This window comes from Erpetoichthys calabaricus, chromosome 6 (assembly GCF_900747795.2).
Source record: "Erpetoichthys calabaricus chromosome 6, fErpCal1.3, whole genome shotgun sequence".
Classification (NCBI taxonomy): Eukaryota; Metazoa; Chordata; class Cladistia; order Polypteriformes; family Polypteridae; genus Erpetoichthys; species Erpetoichthys calabaricus.
This window is the reverse complement of record NC_041399.2, coordinates 5,238,965-5,257,401: the sequence shown is the minus strand read 5'-3', so window position 1 is coordinate 5,257,401 and position 18,437 is coordinate 5,238,965. Positions and strand designations below refer to the sequence as shown.

The 18,437-nt window shown below is 42.5% G+C and overlaps 1 protein-coding gene across 1 annotated transcript in view; it reads right to left on the bottom strand.

The window, feature by feature from the left end:
• The window catches only part of mmp16b (matrix metallopeptidase 16b (membrane-inserted)), a 201,792-nt gene that overhangs the window by 13,297 nt on the left and 170,058 nt on the right, over positions 1-18,437 (bottom strand). The window contains exon 8 of the mRNA XM_051929263.1: positions 2,330-2,480. Coding sequence (XP_051785223.1) covers positions 2,330-2,480 — 151 coding nt within the window. The remainder of the gene's footprint in view (positions 1-2,329; positions 2,481-18,437) is intronic.

Below are 18,437 nucleotides of genomic sequence, written 5' to 3'. Positions count from 1 at the left end.
AATGAAACTCTTAGCTCACGTCTGCTGGACCACTCGAGATTTCTTTTGGCCTGAGTCAAGCTGGTGACTGCCATTAACTGCTCAATAGGGCTTTTCTATGCTGTGATTAACGCATTATAATATCAGACAGAAATGAAAGTGAATTTTTATGCTTCTTTATTTTTATTGGGCTCGGCTTTTCTTCCCAGTGTGTGTGTTTTATTTTTATATCTGTTTCAGCTCAGTTTCTATTTGGCGCCTATTTTATTATTATTATTTTGTTATATAGCAGACATTCAGCTTGCCTTGCCAACTTTAATGTGTGAATGCATAATTTAAATGATGTGCAGGTTAATTACACCATTTGCAGTTTATTTACTTTATAACTAACATTAGACAGGGAGAGCCAATTAAAACTGTCAATAGACCATAACAGACTGTGAACGAATCTCTGCAAATCCACAGGAGGACCTTTCTAAAAATAAACGGACATGAGAAAGACTGCTGCGAGTATTTCAGTGGGAGGCCTCACACTCTTGTAATCCAATTCAGGGTCGCAGCGGAGGTCTGGTGCCTGCATCCATGGGATTAGGTCAACCCTAACGGATTGACAGTGCATTGCATGGCCCGCCCACGCACACACACACACACACACACACACACACAGACACTGGGGTGGGGGCTTACCTACTTGGGGTGTGAATTTTACTGAGGTCATCATAAGTGAGGGAGATGATAACCGCCAACAGTAACAGGGACAACTAAGGAGGTGCTGAGGGATTTGGAAATTGAAGAGAGAGAAGAGCTGTGTGGATTAAATAGGCTGAAATCAAACAAATCACCAGGACCTGAGAATATTTACCCTCGAGTCCTTAAGGAGGCTAGCGATTGCAGATATAAACCCTTGATGCATATTTTTAGGAAGTCACTGCCCACTGGAGAGATTCTGAAGGACTGGAAAATGGCAAATATCATCACATTTTATAAAAAAGGTGATAGGGCAGATCAAGCCAGTAACCTTAATGGACATAACAGGAAAATTAATGGAAGGAATTATTAAGGATAAGATTGAGCAACACCTGGCAGGGACAGGAGTCATTAGGACAGTCAGCATGGGCTCAGGAGAGGGAGGTCGTGTTTTACTAACATGCAGGAATTGTATGAGGAGGCAACAAAAGGATACAATCAAAGTGGAGCAGATGATATTATTTATCTGGACTTTCAGAAAGCATTTGATAAGGTGGGCACGAGAGGGTGGGCATCAAACTATAAGAAGTGGCAGTTCAGGGTGATGTTTGTAGATGGGTGCAGAATTGGTTCAGAAACAGGGAGCAGAGGGTGATGAGGGTGTGAGGATCCTCATCAGAATTGGCCAATGTTAAGAGTGGTGACCAGCAGGGGGCAGTGTTGGGCCACTGCTTTTTTAATATCTATAAATGATTTAGAAAGGAATATAAGGAACAAGCTGGTTAAGTTTGCAGATGATACCACGATAGGTGGATTAGTAGATAATTTGGAATCCATTATATCATCACAGAAGGACTTGGACAGCAGACAGGCTTGGGCAGATTTGTGGTTAATGAAATTTAATGTCAGTAAATGTAAAGAATTACACATAGGAAGTTAAAATGTGAGGTTTGAGTACACAATGGAGGTCTGAAAATCGAGAGACCACCTTATGAGAAGGATTTAGGAGTCATAGTGGACTCTAAGCTATCGACTTCCCGACAGTGTTCAGAAGCCATGAAGAAGGCTAACAGAATGTCAGGTTATATAGCGCCTTGACGTGAGGAGTACAAGTCACAGGAGGTTCTGCTCAAGCTTTATAACACACTGGTGAGGCCTCATCTGGAGTACTGTGTGCAGTTTTGGTCTCCAGAGCACAAAAATGACATAACAGCACTACAGAAGGTCCAGAGAAGAGCAACTAGGCTGATTCCAGGGCTACAAGGGATGAGTTATGAGGAAAGATTAAAAGAGCTGAGCCTTTACAGTTTAAGCAAAAGAAGATTAAGAGGTGACCTGATTGAAGTGTTTAAAATTATGAAGTGAATTAGTCCAGTGGATCGAGACGGTGAATTTAAAATGAGTTCATCAAGAACGTGGATATAGTTGGAAACTTGTGAAGGGTAAATTCCGCACAAACATTAGGAAGTTTATCTTTACACAAAGAATGATAGACACTTGGAATTAGCGACCAAGTAGTGTGGTAGACAATAAGACGTTGGGGACTTTCAAAACTCGACTTGATGTTTTTTTAGAAGAATTAAGTGGACAGGAGCGACGCGAGCAGGGAGCAGAGCCCCCTAGTAAATAGATAAATAAATAATCATCGGAGTCCTCAACTCACCTGTCTCCTTTAAAGAAGTACGTTTTCCTGACGTCCTCCCACCAGACTGCTGTGTCAATGCCCTGGCCGGGAATGCCGTTGCCAAACACTGAAAGGTCTTGAGGGTAGCTGGGCTGCAGGGCTGTGTCTTTGAAGACCCAAAATTTGTTCCCTAAAAGAAAAAAAAAGAAAAAAATCAAATTCTGCACTGAACGATACGTTTTATAATATGGGAGAGTTGCAGATGTGGCACACGTGAGCATCGGGCGCATCGATGAGGCGCAGGGAAGGTGACACCTCCATCATTAGCACCACTGATGCCTCCTTCTTTTTCTTCTGCAGACCTGAGGACGAGTCCTGCGATGAGTTTCCAGGTCCCTCCCGATCTCTACTAGGAAGTTCCCATTTAACCCTGGGACTCATTTTAAGAACAATGGGAGGATGAGGATGAACCCTTTTCTGATAAGATGGAGCTCCCGGAGGAGACAACTGAAATCAAAATTTAAAAAAAGCTAATTACTTTCTTGGGACTTTATTTTCACTACTTTGTGTTTATTTGAACTAAATAGGGGGAACTTGGATGGACCCCCAAACCTTTTATGTTCTCCTCCTTTCCTATTTCATACATAGCCATTACCCGACTGGGACACCAACTGCATGAATGGACCGGGGGAGACCAGGCACTATTTTACCTGCGATACTACAGGGCAGCCATCCTTGGCCGCTGTGGCACAATGGATTCCCGCAGGGCATGCTGGGAGTTGGAGTTTGGCACAGCCCTGTTGGGTTCCATGGGGGCCAGCAGGGGGAGCTACAGATCCCTATAATAGAGGACTTCCACCACACCTGGGAGTGATTCCAGGTAATGCTGATGAACACTGAATAAAAGGAGCCGCCTCACTTCATTCAAGGAGTCAGAGTCAGGAGGAAGAGGATGAAGCACAGCCATGGAGGAACAAGGAAGGCAAACTATTGTGTGTATGGGACTGTGCTTTAGAACTGTGTGGTAACGGTGGGAGCAAGGGAGAACGCTTCCCACGAGGAAGAAAAATAAACTGCGTGTTGTGCTGCACTTTGGTCTGCGTCTGGGCAGCTGGAGCGCCCCTGATTTCCGCACATTTTTTTATACTAAGAATATAAAAACACAAAAAGATGAGGTTCACGCTGTTTCCTTCCACTCGGTGAATGTAAGGATTTTCTTCTAGATAATAAACTGTATCGCTTCCAATTTAGGACCCTCTTTCTTTACACGTTTCTAAAGTGTGTCTTGAATTTCACAGGTTTCATTATCACACCTTAAAAGTCCTGAAGTCTTATGAAATATCAAGCGTCAAGCAAACAAACATCCTTCTGATGCTCAGTAGTGGACCTTCAGCAGCTAAAAGGCAGATAAGTGTCACACACTCGAGCGTCCGGGCCGAGTAAAAGTTGGTGTGACTCTGGCGCTCACACAATTTCTGTCTCCTTTAGAATGGAGAAGAAGAAACTGGGAGAGTTCTGACGTCATGAGCCCCGCCTTTCCACTTCTGACATCATGAGCCACGCCCTTCTAGTTCAGACGTCATGAGTCCCACCCTTCCACCTCCTCCTCTGACCTGTGCACTTCAGTGCTAATCTAAACCTTTGCAGCCAGGTATAATATATGGGTGGCTGCCCCAAAACTTTTTGTGTGTCCGAGGCTGAATTTATTCACACTACATATTCTTTATTATTTTGTATGGCGCCCAACCCCTGATCATTCAGTCCTAGATACACACAAACAATCGCAGCGAGCCTCTCCTCTCCTGGTCCAATGTGTGCCATTTGTATTCAGTTCTGTTCTTACTTATGTATATAATTTTAATGGTTTCCTGTGTTTTAACTGATATTACCAGTGTGATGTATGGCAGATGGCACCATTACCTAATTGGGACGCCTCCGTAATGGAGGGACCTATGAAGGGTTCTCTCCCCCGAACTGCTATTTAGCAGGTCCCTGGGGTGTAACAGCCCCATGGAGACCCACAGGGCTACAGTGGGTACGGAAAGTATTCAGACCCCCTTCAATTTTTCACTTTTTGTCATATTGCAGCCATTTGCTAAAATCATTTAAATTACTTTTTTCCCTCATTAATGTACACACAGCACCCCATATTGACAAACAAAAAAAAATAATTTTTGAAATTGTTGCAGATTTATTAAAAAAGAAAAACTGAAATATCACATGGTCCTAAGTATTCATACCTCAGTGCAAGACACATGACAGCCCGCATGGAGTTTGCTAAAAGACACCTGAAGGACTCTGAGATGGTGAGAAATAAGATTCTCTGGTCTGATGAGACCAAGATAGAACTTTTTCGCCTTAATTTTAAGCGGTATGTGTGGAGACAACCAGGCACTGCTCATCACTTGTCCAATACAGTCCCCACAGTGAAGCATGGCGGTGGCAGCATCATGCTGTGGGGGTGTTTTTCAGCTGCAGGGACAGGACGACTGGTTGCAATCGAGGGAAAGATGAATGCGGCCAAGTACAGGGATATCCTGGACAAAAACCTTCTCCAGAGTGCTAAGGACCTCAGACTGGGCCGAAGGTTTACCTTCCAACAAGACAATGACCCTAAGCACACAGCTAAAATAATGAAGGAGTGGCTTCACAACAATTCTGTGACTGTTCTTGAATGGCCCAGCCAGAGCCCTGACTTAAACCCAATTGAGCATCTCTGGAGAGACCTAAAAATGGCTGTCCACCAATGTTTACCATCTAACCTGACAGAACTGGAGAGGATCTGCAAGGAGGAATGGCAGAGGATCCCCAAATCCAGGTGTGAAAAACTTGTTGCATCTTTCCCAAGAAGACCCATGGCTGTATTAGCTCAAAAGGGTGCTTCTACTAAATACTGAGCAAAGGGTCTGAATACTTAGGACCATGTGATATTTCAGTTTTTCTTTTTTAATAAATCTGCAACAATTTCAAAAATTCTTTTTTTTGTCTGTCAATATGGGGTGCTGTGTGTACATTAATGAGGGAAAAAATTAATTTAAATGATTTTAGCAAATGGCTGCAATATGATAAAGAGTGAAAAATTGAAGGGGGTCTGAATACTTTCCGTACCCACTGTATATGAGACTTGGTATTGGTCGGCTCAGCCCTGTTGGGTTCCAGGAATGCCGCCAAGGGGGTACTGCTGAGCCCTGCTATGGGCTTCCACCACACCAGGGAGTAATCAGACCTTCCTAACGAGCCACCTGGAGGTCTCCCAGGTGCGTCTTAAAAGGGGACAGCTACCTTATAGAAGGGAGCAGGATTCAGACGACAACACTTGCAAGTAGGAGGAGGAAGAAGAAGAACAAGAAGAAGATGTGACCTGAAGCAGAGAGACAGACAGGGAGAACACCTGGACTGTGCATTGGTGCCTTATTCTTCTGGGCTGCAGTGGGGAGCAAGTGAAAGTGCTAAATGGAGAGCTGATTTCAGTTCCCTTTCTCCGTTCATTCAGTAAAATGAATACTGATTTTATGCTGGTATCAATCATTTTATATTATTAGATATTTTTCCTTTGCTAATTATTGGATGCAACTCTATTGGGTCTACTTTCAAAAATATATTTTACATAGAACCCCCCTACCACTAAAATACACACGTCAGTCGATGTCAGTTGAACTGCAGTCGGCTGCGTGTGAAAGCCATAGAGCCACCACAAGCCTCCTTGTGCTGCGTTTTGAATTCCACTGTAAAGTGCTGTTAAAAATTGTGGATTTAATGTCATCTCATAACACATGGAATTGTAATCTGTTATCGCTATTAGTTTCAAACATGGAGTGACATAGTGGGGCAGCGGTAGCACTGCTGCCTTACAGTTAGGGGACCAGGGTTTGTTGAAACATGGGTCCTCACTGCGTGGAGTTTGCATGTTCTCCCCGTGTCTGCGTGGGTTTCCTCCCACAGTCCAAAGACATGCAGGTTAGGTGCATTGAGTTGGTCTGTGTGTGTGTGTGTGTGTGTGTCGGGGCATAACGTGAGCTACCACAGCTATGCTGATGACACACAGCTGCATTTATCAATAGCACCTGATGACCCCGACTCTCTTGATTCACTGACACAATGTCTTACTTGTGTTTCTAAATGGATGAGTAGTAATTTTTCAAGCTAAATAAAGAGAAAACAGAAATTTTAGTGATTGGTAATAATGGACATAATGAGATTATTAGAAATAAATTTGATGCATTAGGATTAAAAGTCAAGACGGAGATAAAGAATTTAGGAGTAACTGTTGACTGTGACCTGAATTTTAAATCACATATTAATCAGATCACTAGGACAGCATTTTTCACTTAAGAAACATAACAAAAGTTAGACCTCTTATATCATTGAAAGATGCTGAGACATTAGTTCACGTGTTTGTTTTCAGTCGACTAGATTACTGTAACGCACTCCTCTCAGGACCACCCAAAAAAGACATAAATCGTTTGCTAACAAGGAAAAGAAAATCCGAGCACATCTCTCCAGTTTTGATGTCACTACACTGGTTACCTGTGTCCTTCAGGATTGACTTTAAAATACTGCTGATGGTTTATAAAGCCTTAAATAATCTGCTCCATCTTATATATCGGAATGTCTGACATCTTATATTCCAAATCGCAACCTTAGATCCTCAAATGAGCGTCTGCTTAGAATTCCAAGAGCTAAACTTAAAAGAAGTGGTGAGGCAGGTGGTCTTCTGCTGTTATGCACCTCAAATCTGGAATATCTTGCCAATAGGAATTTGCCAGGCTAATACGGTGGAGCAGTTTAAAAAATTGCTAAAAACCCATTACTTTAACATGGCTTTCTCATAACTTCAATTTAGTTTAATCCCGATGCTCTGTATATTCAATTAATTATCATAACTATTCATGGAGGCTCTAAAATCTGTACTAATCCCTACTCTCTCTTCTGTTTTTTTTCTGGTTTTCTGTGGTGGCAACCTGCACCACCACCACCTGATCAGGGCACTGTTATGTTCCTCCATTGATGGATTAAAGGCCAGAAGTCTACATGACCATCATCATCAAGTCCTTCCATGACAACCCTAAATACAAAGAGGACTGTTCATTTATGTTAGGTAGAATGCCTAGAGGGGGCTGGGTGGTCTCGTGGCCTGGTACCCCTGCAGATTTTATTTTTTTTTTTCTCCAGCCGTCTGGAGTTTTTTTGTTTTTTCTGTCCCCCCTGGTCCTCGGACCTTACTTTTATTCTATGTTAATTAGTGTTTTCTTATTTTAATTCTTACTTTGTCTTTTTTCTCTTTCTTCATCATGTAAAGCACTTTGAGCTATATTATTTGTATGAAAATGTGCTCTAGAAATAAATGTTGTTGTTGTTGTCTGTGTGTGTGTGTGTGTGGTATGGCACTGTGTCCCAGGTTTGTTCCTGCCTTGCGCCCTATGCCAGCTAGGATAGACTCCAGCAGACCCTGTTCAGGACTAAGCGGCTTAGACAATGACTGACAAAATCATTTAATAAACAACAAGGTGTTAAGGGTCTCTTGGATGAAGTAAATAAAAAATGTGATTTCGTTAATTAAGTCGCTGAACGCACCGGAGTGTTCCGCCATTGTCTGACTTGTATTTTTTATTTTATTTTATTGTTTCTTTATCCGTTTACAATAGAGCACAGTTCTTTATGTATCTTGCACTTGCCCGGTGTTCATGTATACATTGCACCATGGTGGTCCTGTTAATTCGTGCCACTGTATGCTGCAATACGGTGCATTGATGGTATGACCCGAAAGCCCCCTGGAGTTAGAAGACGTTTAGTCAGGAGGGTTCTGCTCCGCTGCTCTCTCATGGCCCTGGAATCCGACTCCAAGTCCCATTCTCCATTCTTCCAGCTTCTCGTGCAAATATGCGATCATCTCCTGCCAAAATAAATCCACTGGCGGGGAGCCTGACAGGTTTGTTTGTCTGAGGGGTTGCACTGGGGAGTCACCTGGGATCCCAGATTTGATACTCTGTCTCTGTTTGAGGGGCTTCTCTTGTTGGCACTAAGCGCATGTTGGCAGGCGCTCTCATACCAATGATTATTATTAATGCATTAGAAGACTTATAATAACGTCCAAATTAATTAATCCGTCATAAGATTCATCTTTACATTTTCCAAACTTGCATTTGTCTGGACAGGATGGTGGGGAGCAGACAGCGCAACATAGGAATCAGCCTGGGAGGGGATGCCAGAAGCGTAGATACATAATATACCAAAATTATTGGGACGCCTGCTGTTACAAACACATGAACTTAAATAACATCCCATTCGGAATCCATAGGCTTTAATATGGAGCCAACCAACCCTTTGAAGGTCTGACAGCTTCACCTTTTCTCTGAAGGCTTTTCCACAAGGTGTAGGAGTGAGTGTGTTTATGGGAATTTGTGACCAGGGGCCTCATGGATAATGCTGTGCATAGCAATCACACTAAAACATGGAGTAAGGACAAAAGTGGAAATGTGCGTACGCACAAAAAAATCCAGATGCATAAATCTGTGCGTTCGCCAAATTCCACGCTCTTCCGCTCCATAAATCCCGGTCAGCATGTAAAGTAACGCATGTGCACGCGCCTGCTGCCCCACCAAAACTCCTCCCAGAATTACGCCTCTTTGAATATGCAAATCAATATAAGTAGCCCTTAAGCTCAGCGTTCTGTGAAAGGTCAATAGCAAAAGTACGAGGAAAATAGAAGAATTTCAGCGAATACCAAGTGGAGGCAAAGAAAAACGTACTATTTGTTGGTTTAAACAGTGATATAAACCAACAAAAGGAAGTTGATCGAGTGACATATTGTGTCGGAGAAACTTCACAAAGTCGCACAGTGCCCGAAATAAAAAAGATGTTGTCAGATATTAAAGTCGCCGTGAAAAGGCGAGTCGTAGCCCACCGTCTGAGTGTCATATGAAAGCTTATTAGGTTAAAGAGAAAAAAAAAAAAGGGACACAGTGAGAAAAAAGCACAAAATGTCAACTTTAATCTCGAAATTACCACTTTAATCACATAGTTTATTTTGTCCTTCAAGTAGAACATCATAAACTTCATCTTTAAATTTAAATTTACTAGTTTCTCAAATCCCGTAACTAAACTAAAGTAGCACGTTAAATGCTTTGTATTGTATGTGTTCTTCTATGTACTCTGTGTGTGTGAATCACTATGTGCTTCTTAAACGGGCTTTCTCTTCCTCCGACAGGACACACAATCCATTACATTCATGATATTACAGCGCTCTGAAAAATGAAAATACTGAGATGTTTACGTGATATAATTTTCATGATGATAGGAGTTCAACCGTGTTATTAAACATGGAAACACGGTGGCACAGTGATAGTGACGAGCAGGCGCCCCGTCCAGAGATTATTCCTGCCTCACACAAGATGCTTGCTGTGCCGTGCGTGACCTTAGATGAAGTAATTTATTGCAGCAGTACTGTCTCTTTCAAACGTACGAACCTCCAATACCTGACCTTCCTTTTCTTTCTCCAAATATCCAATCGGCACTCAGTCAGCTCTGTAATAGACGTTAAACCATCTGTAAGCTGAGAACGCGATTCTTCTTTAAGGAACATTGAAATATCTTCATAGTACGTGTTTAATTATTCTATCCATCTATCCATCCAGTGTCGCGCCAGTCCCAGCAAGAATACAGCATGAGGCAGGAATAATCCGTGAACAAGATGCCAGCTCCTCACTAGCGCTGCGACACCGTGTCCTCACGTGTTTAATTATTAACAATATAAATTATTTAAATGAAGTTAAAGTTTTATCTGTATAATATAATAAACATATTTTGCTGCATTTCATCTTAAAAATTACATCGTCATCATATGTAAATACGCACTTTATAAAGTGGCACAGGTTGTGTAATATTATAACTGTATCCCAAGTTTACAGTGAAGTGATTGTGCTTATAAATACTAACAGTTCTACAAGGAGCACTTGATGGACTGATTGAGTGCGTTTAGAGTTCTTGGGATGAAATTTTTCTAAACTGCGAAGTCCGTACAGGAAAGGCTCTGAAGTGTTTGTCATATGACAGAAGTTCAATAGACAGCATGGCTGAGGCAGTGTGTGCTTGATGCTGTATAACAATAACTCTCTTTTCGATCAGATTGCACCCTCAGATACAGTGGGATAAATAGTCTGAGTGGTGCATTAAGAGGAACAACGCTAAAGCAGCTATGGTATTTGAAATAGTTTGGCCATTCTGTGGACCATTATATTGTTACAGGTTAATTACAATCAGATGCCTTCAACTAATAAACAATATGCGGTTCATTTCAGTGTATGTGATAAAGCCGCATCAGGGATGTGGATCTAAAAAAGAAAGGGAAACCACACTGGAACAGTAGCACTGCTTTGACGCTGGGTCCTGCAAGTCTGCAAAACCAAGCAGAGAACTTGCGTATGTCAGGGATTCATCTAGCGTAAAAATGTGTGTGGCTTTACGGCAAGTTTAGGATATATACATAGTGATTTGAGCGTGGAAATTTTTGGGGGTACGCACTATTTATACATGAGGCCCCAAAAGAGCATCGGTGATGTCAGGCACTGATGTTGGACGTGAAGGCCTGGCTCGCTCGCAGTCTCTAATTCATCAGAAAGGTGTTCTGTCAGGTTGAGGTCAGGGCTCTGTACAGCCCACCAAACTCGCTCCTCCATTTCGTTAAAGACCTTGCTTTGTGCACTGGTGTGTGCGCAGTCATGTTGTCATTAGAATACCAGATAGATAGATAGATAGATAGATAGATAGATAGATAGATAGATAGATAGATAGATAGATAGATAGATAGATAGATAGATAGATAGATAGATAGATAGATAGATAGATAGATAGATAGATATATGAAAGGCACTATATAATAGATAGATAGATAGATAGATAGATAGATAGATAGATAGATAGATAGATAGATAGATAGATAGATAGATTTGAAAGGCACTATACAATAGATAGATAGATAGATAGATAGATAGATAGATAGATAGATAGATAGATAGATAGATAGATAGATAGATATGAAAGGCACTATATAATAGATAGATAGATAGATAGATAGATAGATAGATAGATAGATAGATAGATAGATAGATAGATAGATAGATAGATAGATAGATAGATAGATATGAAAGGCACTATATAATAGATAGATAGATAGATAGATAGATAGATAGATAGATAGATAGATAGATAGATAGATAGATAGATAGATAGATAGATATGAAAGGCACTATATAATAGATAGATAGATAGATAGATAGATAGATAGATAGATAGATAGATAGATAGATAGATAGATAGATAGATAGATTTGAAAGGCACTATATAATAGATAGATAGATTTGAAAGGCACTATATAATAGATAGATAGATAGATAGATAGATAGATAGATAGATAGATAGATAGATAGATAGATAGATAGATAGATAGATAGATAGATATGAAAGGCACTATATAATAGATAGATAGATAGATAGATAGATAGATAGATAGATAGATAGATAGATAGATAGATAGATAGATAGATATGAAAGGCACTATATAATAGATAGATAGATAGATAGATAGATAGATAGATAGATAGATAGATAGATAGATAGATAGATAGATAGATATGAAAGGCACTATATAATAGATAGATAGATAGATAGATAGATAGATAGATAGATAGATAGATAGATAGATAGATAGATAGATAGATTTGAAAGGCACTATATAATAGATAGATAGATTTGAAAGGCACTATATAATAGATAGATAGATAGATAGATAGATAGATAGATAGATAGATAGATAGATAGATAGATAGATAGATAGATAGATAGATATGAAAGGCACTATATAATAGATAGATAGATAGATAGATAGATAGATAGATAGATAGATAGATAGATAGATAGATAGATAGATAGATAGATAGATAGATAGATATGAAAGGCACTATATAATAGATAGCAGCTCCCGCTTACATCTTCAGAGTCCCAGGTGTCATCTAAGTTAACGTCTGACCCCAAATTGAGTGTGTTGGTGCTTGTGCCAATATGTCTTCACAGTAGGTTTAGGCCTTGTGCTCAATTCCACCCGGACCCTGAAGGTGGATGGATGGATTTCCATTTGTTGTTGATTTTAACTCTTAAACCGCTGCAACTGGCTAAAGTTGGTTCCCAAAGCAATTTGCCAGCACGCCGGAGCCGAGTATATTTGGTGACGTACATTTCCTTGAACACTCCCACAGACTACAGTCAGTTCCCAGTGCAGTTTGCATGTTTCCTTAAAAGGTGCAACAAAAAAGTATTTGGCATCTGGGGGTGTGTTAACCCCCTAAGTATGTGGTGGTTTAAGGGTTAACTTTTTTCATTTTCTTTATGAAGCTCATTCAGTTCAGATGATTTTCAAAGTGTCCTCCACAAAGGCACTGTATAATCTCCACAAAGGCACTATATAATCTAAGAACAGACTAATAAGGGAGTGAGAGGACACGTCCTTTATAAAGTTTTTCTAATGAATACCTGCAGGTTTAACTTTCCTCTGTGTCCTTTACTTTTTTTTTTCCTGACTTCTCACAGTAAATACAGGAAGTCTATTCGGGGGTGGCAAGGGGTTCAGACGGGGGGCTCCAATCATCTGAAACAGCCAGGGTGGGAGGGAAAATAATCTGTGAACAACCAAGTGGGCCCTCGGGTTCCTCAAGGAAATTCCTGTCTTTCTAAGAGCGACTTCTTCTCATGCTCTGCAGGGTCAGCCGTTCCTATGCGGTTGCAGGCAGACTTCCTGTGAAGTGATCTGCCCTCTTTGCTCTCCTGACAGGGGAAATTGGGGGGCTTTGCGAATAGTTTTGCCTGGCAGGGCAGTGACTTTGTAAAGATCTGTCTCGTTGAGATGTGTGCCAATAACTGGGTCCCCAGGGTTGAGCTGGGGCAGTGTGTGTGTGGGGGGGGGGGGGTTCTGTGTTGTGACAATGAAGTCAGATGTGGCCTCAAGTGGCAGCGAAATCCCCTCTCAGTGCCGCTTTAACCCTTTCCAATCAGGACTTGGAGCTTCTCGCAGTGGGCTTATCATTCCAGTTTGAGAAGCTCGGTTTTGCAGGAATGGAAAGAAGACAAATAATCAGAGTATGGAGAGAACAACTCTGGTGACAAGCCTGAATCAGACAGTGTCACAAAGGGGAGGTGACAGGTCAGCATTGCCTTGGCTTTATGCTTTGGATCATCGTCGTGCTGGAGGCTGAACTGTCACCCCAGTCTGAGGTGGTGTGCACTCTGGACTAGCAGGCTTTTCTTCCAGGAGCTCCACGTATTTTTGGCTACATTTGTCTTTCTGTCAATTGTCATCCGTCTCATTGTCCCCACAGTGTGACACTGCTACCGAAAGTCATCATCACTGGGATGATATCAGGCAGGTGATGAGCAGTGCCTGGTCTTGACCAAACATTGTGCTTGAAGTTTTGTCTCATTGGACCAGAGATTCTTTTTCTCCAAGTTCTCAGGGTCCAAGTGGGCTGTCATTGTCATATAACCTTTAACACAAGAGTTGCTTCTGTCTTAAACGCCTGTTTGAGGAAGAGCTGCTGGGATGGTTGCCCTTCTGGCAGGTTCTTCTATCTCAGTATTGGACTTCTTCAGCTCTGTTATGGTGACATTTAGGTTTTGGGTCACCTCCCTAAACCAAGGTCCTTCCTGGGTCTCCGGTTCCTAAGTTTGGCCAGCTGGCCAACTCTAGCAAGAGTCCTGGTGGTTCCAAACATCTTCTACATTGCAATTGTTGTCCTGGAAAGACTCCAAGCTTCAGAAACGGTTTCATCCCTTTGCCCTGATCTGTTCCTCACCACCATTTGATCACGGAGGTCTACAGAGAGCTCCTTGGACTTCATGGCCTTGGTTTTTCATCCTGACTTGCAGTGTGAATTGTGGGATCTTCTATCCACAGGGACACACGTGGGCCCAACTTGTCCAGCGGTGGGCTCTAATCAAGTCCTAGACGCATCTTAAGGAGGGTCTAAGCAAACTGGAGGCACCCAAGGAGAATTTGGAAGGCAACAAGCAAAGGGTCTGAATACGTCTAGGAATGAGAGGTGTCAGGATTTCCAGCTTTTGAGTTTGAAGAAATTTGCAAACCTTCACTTCGTCATGACGGGTTACAGAGTGAAGAATGATGGGCAAAAATGGCAAATGTTATCCATTTCAATTAAAACCCAAAACACAACAAAGTGCAGGGGTCTGAAGACTTTCACGGTCCACTCTCTGGCAGATGCAGTAAACGTCTTAATCATCAGAACCATCTCAGCCACACTGTCATGTCGTTTCTGAAGGTCCTCTTTGTGTTCTTGTTTTTATTGTGCCCCCCCCCCCCCCCCACAGAATCCCACTGAAGTCTTTGGTTGCCGTTCTTGTGATGCCCAGATTGGTGATGTGGAGATGAAGGCTCTGTGGCAGCCATGCCATCCTTCTCAGGATTCCCCTGTTCCTTTTTTGAAGGGGTCTCAATGCACACTAAGCCTTGGAGTGGGTCTCGTAAGTGCAGGTCCATAGATTCTTCATCATTTATTTCACTCAGGTGGTGTTGTGGTATTGCTGCTGACCCGAAGTAAGGACACCGGGGTCTGCATGTTCCTCCCGTATCTGCGTGGGTTTCCCCCGGGTGGTTTGGTTTCCTCCCACCGTCCAAAAGACGTGCAGGTTTAGTGAGTTAGGAATACTAAATTGTATCTGGTGTGTGTGTACCCCGTGATGGACTAGCGTCATGTCCAGGGTTTGTTCCTGCCTTGCACCCTACGGTAGCTGGGATTGGCTCCAGCACCCCACATGACCCTAGTTTGGATTAAGTGGGTTAAGAAATGACAGGATGTAACGGTTGTATTTGCTGTCAGTGTCTGTTTGTACCTTTCATTGTTTTTATAATAATATGTTAAATTCAGTCTCAAGGGGTTTTCAAACCTACATGGACTGCTTTGGAGGGACCACCAGATTCGGAGGCTCAATGAGAGCCAAAAATGAGAGGATGGTGACCTTTAATCAAGGCGACTTACAACATTTACAGTTAGGTCCATAAATATTTGCACAGAGACAACTTTTTCCTAATTTTCGTTCTGTACATTACCACAATGAATTTTAAATGAAACAACTCAGATGCAGTTGAAGTGCAGACTTTCAGCTTTAATTCAGTGGGGTGAACAAAACGATTGCATAAAAATGTGAGGCAACTAAAGCATTTTGTGAACACAATCCCTTCATTTCAGGGGCTCAAAAGTAATTGGACAATTGACTCAAAGGCTATTTCATGGGCAGGTGTGATCAAGTCCGTCCTTACGTCATTATCAGTTAAGTAGATAAAAGGCCTGGAGTTGCTTTGAGGTGTGGTGCTTGCATGTGGAAGATTTTGCTGTGAACAGACAACATGCGGTCAAAGGAGCTCTCCATGCAGGTGAAAAAAGCCATCCTTAATCTGCGAAAACAGATAAAACCCATCTGAGAAATTGCTCCAATATTACGAGTGGCAAAATCTACAGTTTGGTCCATCCTGAGAAAGAAAGCAAGCACTGGTGAACTCAGCAACGCAAAAAGACCTGGACGTCCACAGAAGACAACAGTGGTGGATGATCACAGAATCATTTCCATGGTGAAGAGAAACCCCTTCACAACAGCCAACCAAGTGAACAACACTCTCCAGGGGGTAGGCGTATGGAAAGTAAATCCAGAGGGTGCACTACAAGGTGCAAGCCACTCATAAGCCTCAAGAATAGAAAGGCTAGATTGGACTTTGCTAAAGAACATCTAAAAAAGCCAGCACAGTTCTGGAAAAACATTCTTTGGACAGATGAAACCAAGATCAACCTCTACCAGAATGATGGCAACAAAAAATTATGGAGAAGGCGTGGAACAGCTCATTATCCAAAGCATAGCACATCATCTGTACAACACGGTGGAGGGAGGCAGTGTGATGGCTTGGGCATGCATAGCTGGCACTGGGACACTAGTGTTTATTGATGATGTGACACAGGACAGAAGCAGCTGAATGAATTCTGAGGTGTTCAGAGACATACTGTCTGCTCAAATCCAGCTCAATACAGCAGTCAAACTGATTCATGATACAGATGGACAATGACCCAAATATACAGCCAAAGCAACCCAGGAGTTTATTAAAGCAAAGAAGTGGAAAATTCTTGAATGGCCAAGTCAGTCACCTGATCTTAACCCAACTGAGCAGGCATTTCACTTGTTGAAGACTAAACTTCAGACAGAAAGGCCCACAAACAAACAGCAACTGAAAGTCGCTGCAGTAAAGGCCTGGCAGAGCATTAAAAAGGAGGAAACCCAACATCTGGTGATGTCCAGGAGTTCAAGACTTCAGGCTGTCATTACCAGCAAAGGGTTTTCAACCAAATATTAGAAATTAACATTTGATTTCCAGTTATTTAATTTGTCCAATTACTTTTGAGCCCCTGAAATGAAGGGATTGTGTTCAAAAAATGCTTTAGTTGCCTCACATTTTTATGCAATCGTTTTGTTCACCCCACTGAATTAAAGCTGAAAGTCTGCACTTCAACTGCATCTGAGTTGTTTAATTTCAAATTCATTGTGGTAATGTACAGAACAAAAATTAGAAAAAAGTTGTCTCTGTCCAAATATTTATGGACCTAACTGTATGATTCAATTGGTCCAAATTCTTTGTGTTTTCCAATTGGAGAACGGGCAGCTCAGGTGACTTGCTCAGGGTCACACCAGACCCAGCAGCGGGAAAGTGCCAGTCTTTGAGGAAGCCATTAGATGAGCCCGGGTTTGTCGATACAGAAGGGAAAAGGTTAACAAATGGCTGGAGGAGCAAAAATGACCCCTGGAGAGGTCCTGGTGGACCTGTGAAAAAGGTCTCTGAGGGTCGTTCCGGCTGGTCTAAAGGTACACCCTTGCTAGCACAAACTTCAAGGGTTTAACGGTGAGAGTTATGGACATTACAAGGACAAAGCACTGGATGTTATCACTTTTTAGTCAGTCAGTCACTGTTCAATCTGCTACATCCTAACACAGGTTCACGGGGGCCTGCTGGAGTCAATCCCAGCTAATATAGGGCACAAGGCAGGAACAAATCCCCGGGCAGGGCGCCAGCCCACCACAGGGCACACACACACACACCAAGCACAATTTAGGACCACCAATGCAGGAAACCGGAGCACCAGGAGGAAACTCACGCAGACACGGGGAGTACATGCAAACTCCATGCAGGGAGGACCCGGAAAGCAAAACCCAGGTCTCCTTACTGTGAGGCAGCAGTGCTACCACTGCGCCACCGTGCCACCTGTTATCACTTTTTATATAACTGGAATTTGTGTTTTAGTGGTTTATCTGTCAGAGAGAAGAGGGGTGTGCTACAGCGTGGGGTTGTATAAGTAACAAGATTATTGTTTGTGTGTTATGTTGAGTGTGTCATCAGGGATGGATTGGCATCGTAACCAAGAAAGGGGAAAGTTTCTTATCCAGACGGAAGACCCCAAGTGGACAGACAGGCATCCCGGCTGAGAGAGAGAAAGGTGCCTTACTCGAATGAGACCCACCCGATGGATGAACAGACATCCCAGCCAAAGGAGAGGAAGATTCATTACCCAGATAGGACCCTGCCCCAACCACACCGACTTTGTAGTACCTTCCCTTACCAAGATAAATGGGACGGACTGTATCAGGGTGAATGTTTATTCCCCCAAGACGCTAGATAGCAGCGGCCCTGGCTATCGTCACCCATTTGGATACCAGCAGGGAATGCTGGGAATTGTAGTCCAGTAGCAGAATCCTGCTGGGGTCCATGACGGCCGCAAGAGTGAGATTCACTCCCTGTTATTTGAGACTTCCGTATGACCCGGAAGTGCTTCCAACAGGTAAAAGCCCTGGCACTGGAAGTACTCCCGGGTCCTCGATAAATAAGACTGAGCTGGGAAGGCAGGAAGGAACGACAGAAGGTAACACTCAACAGGAGGAGAGCAGTGCGGTAGAGAGAGTCAGAGCAGGAGAAAGAAGAGGTAACAATTTGTTTATTTGCTCGTACAAAGTTATTGTGTATAATAAACACCCTTTATTTGAACCCAGGACTGTCGTGTAAGTTCGTGATTGGGGTTTGGGGCTCTGTGGCGCCCCCTAGCCTTCACAA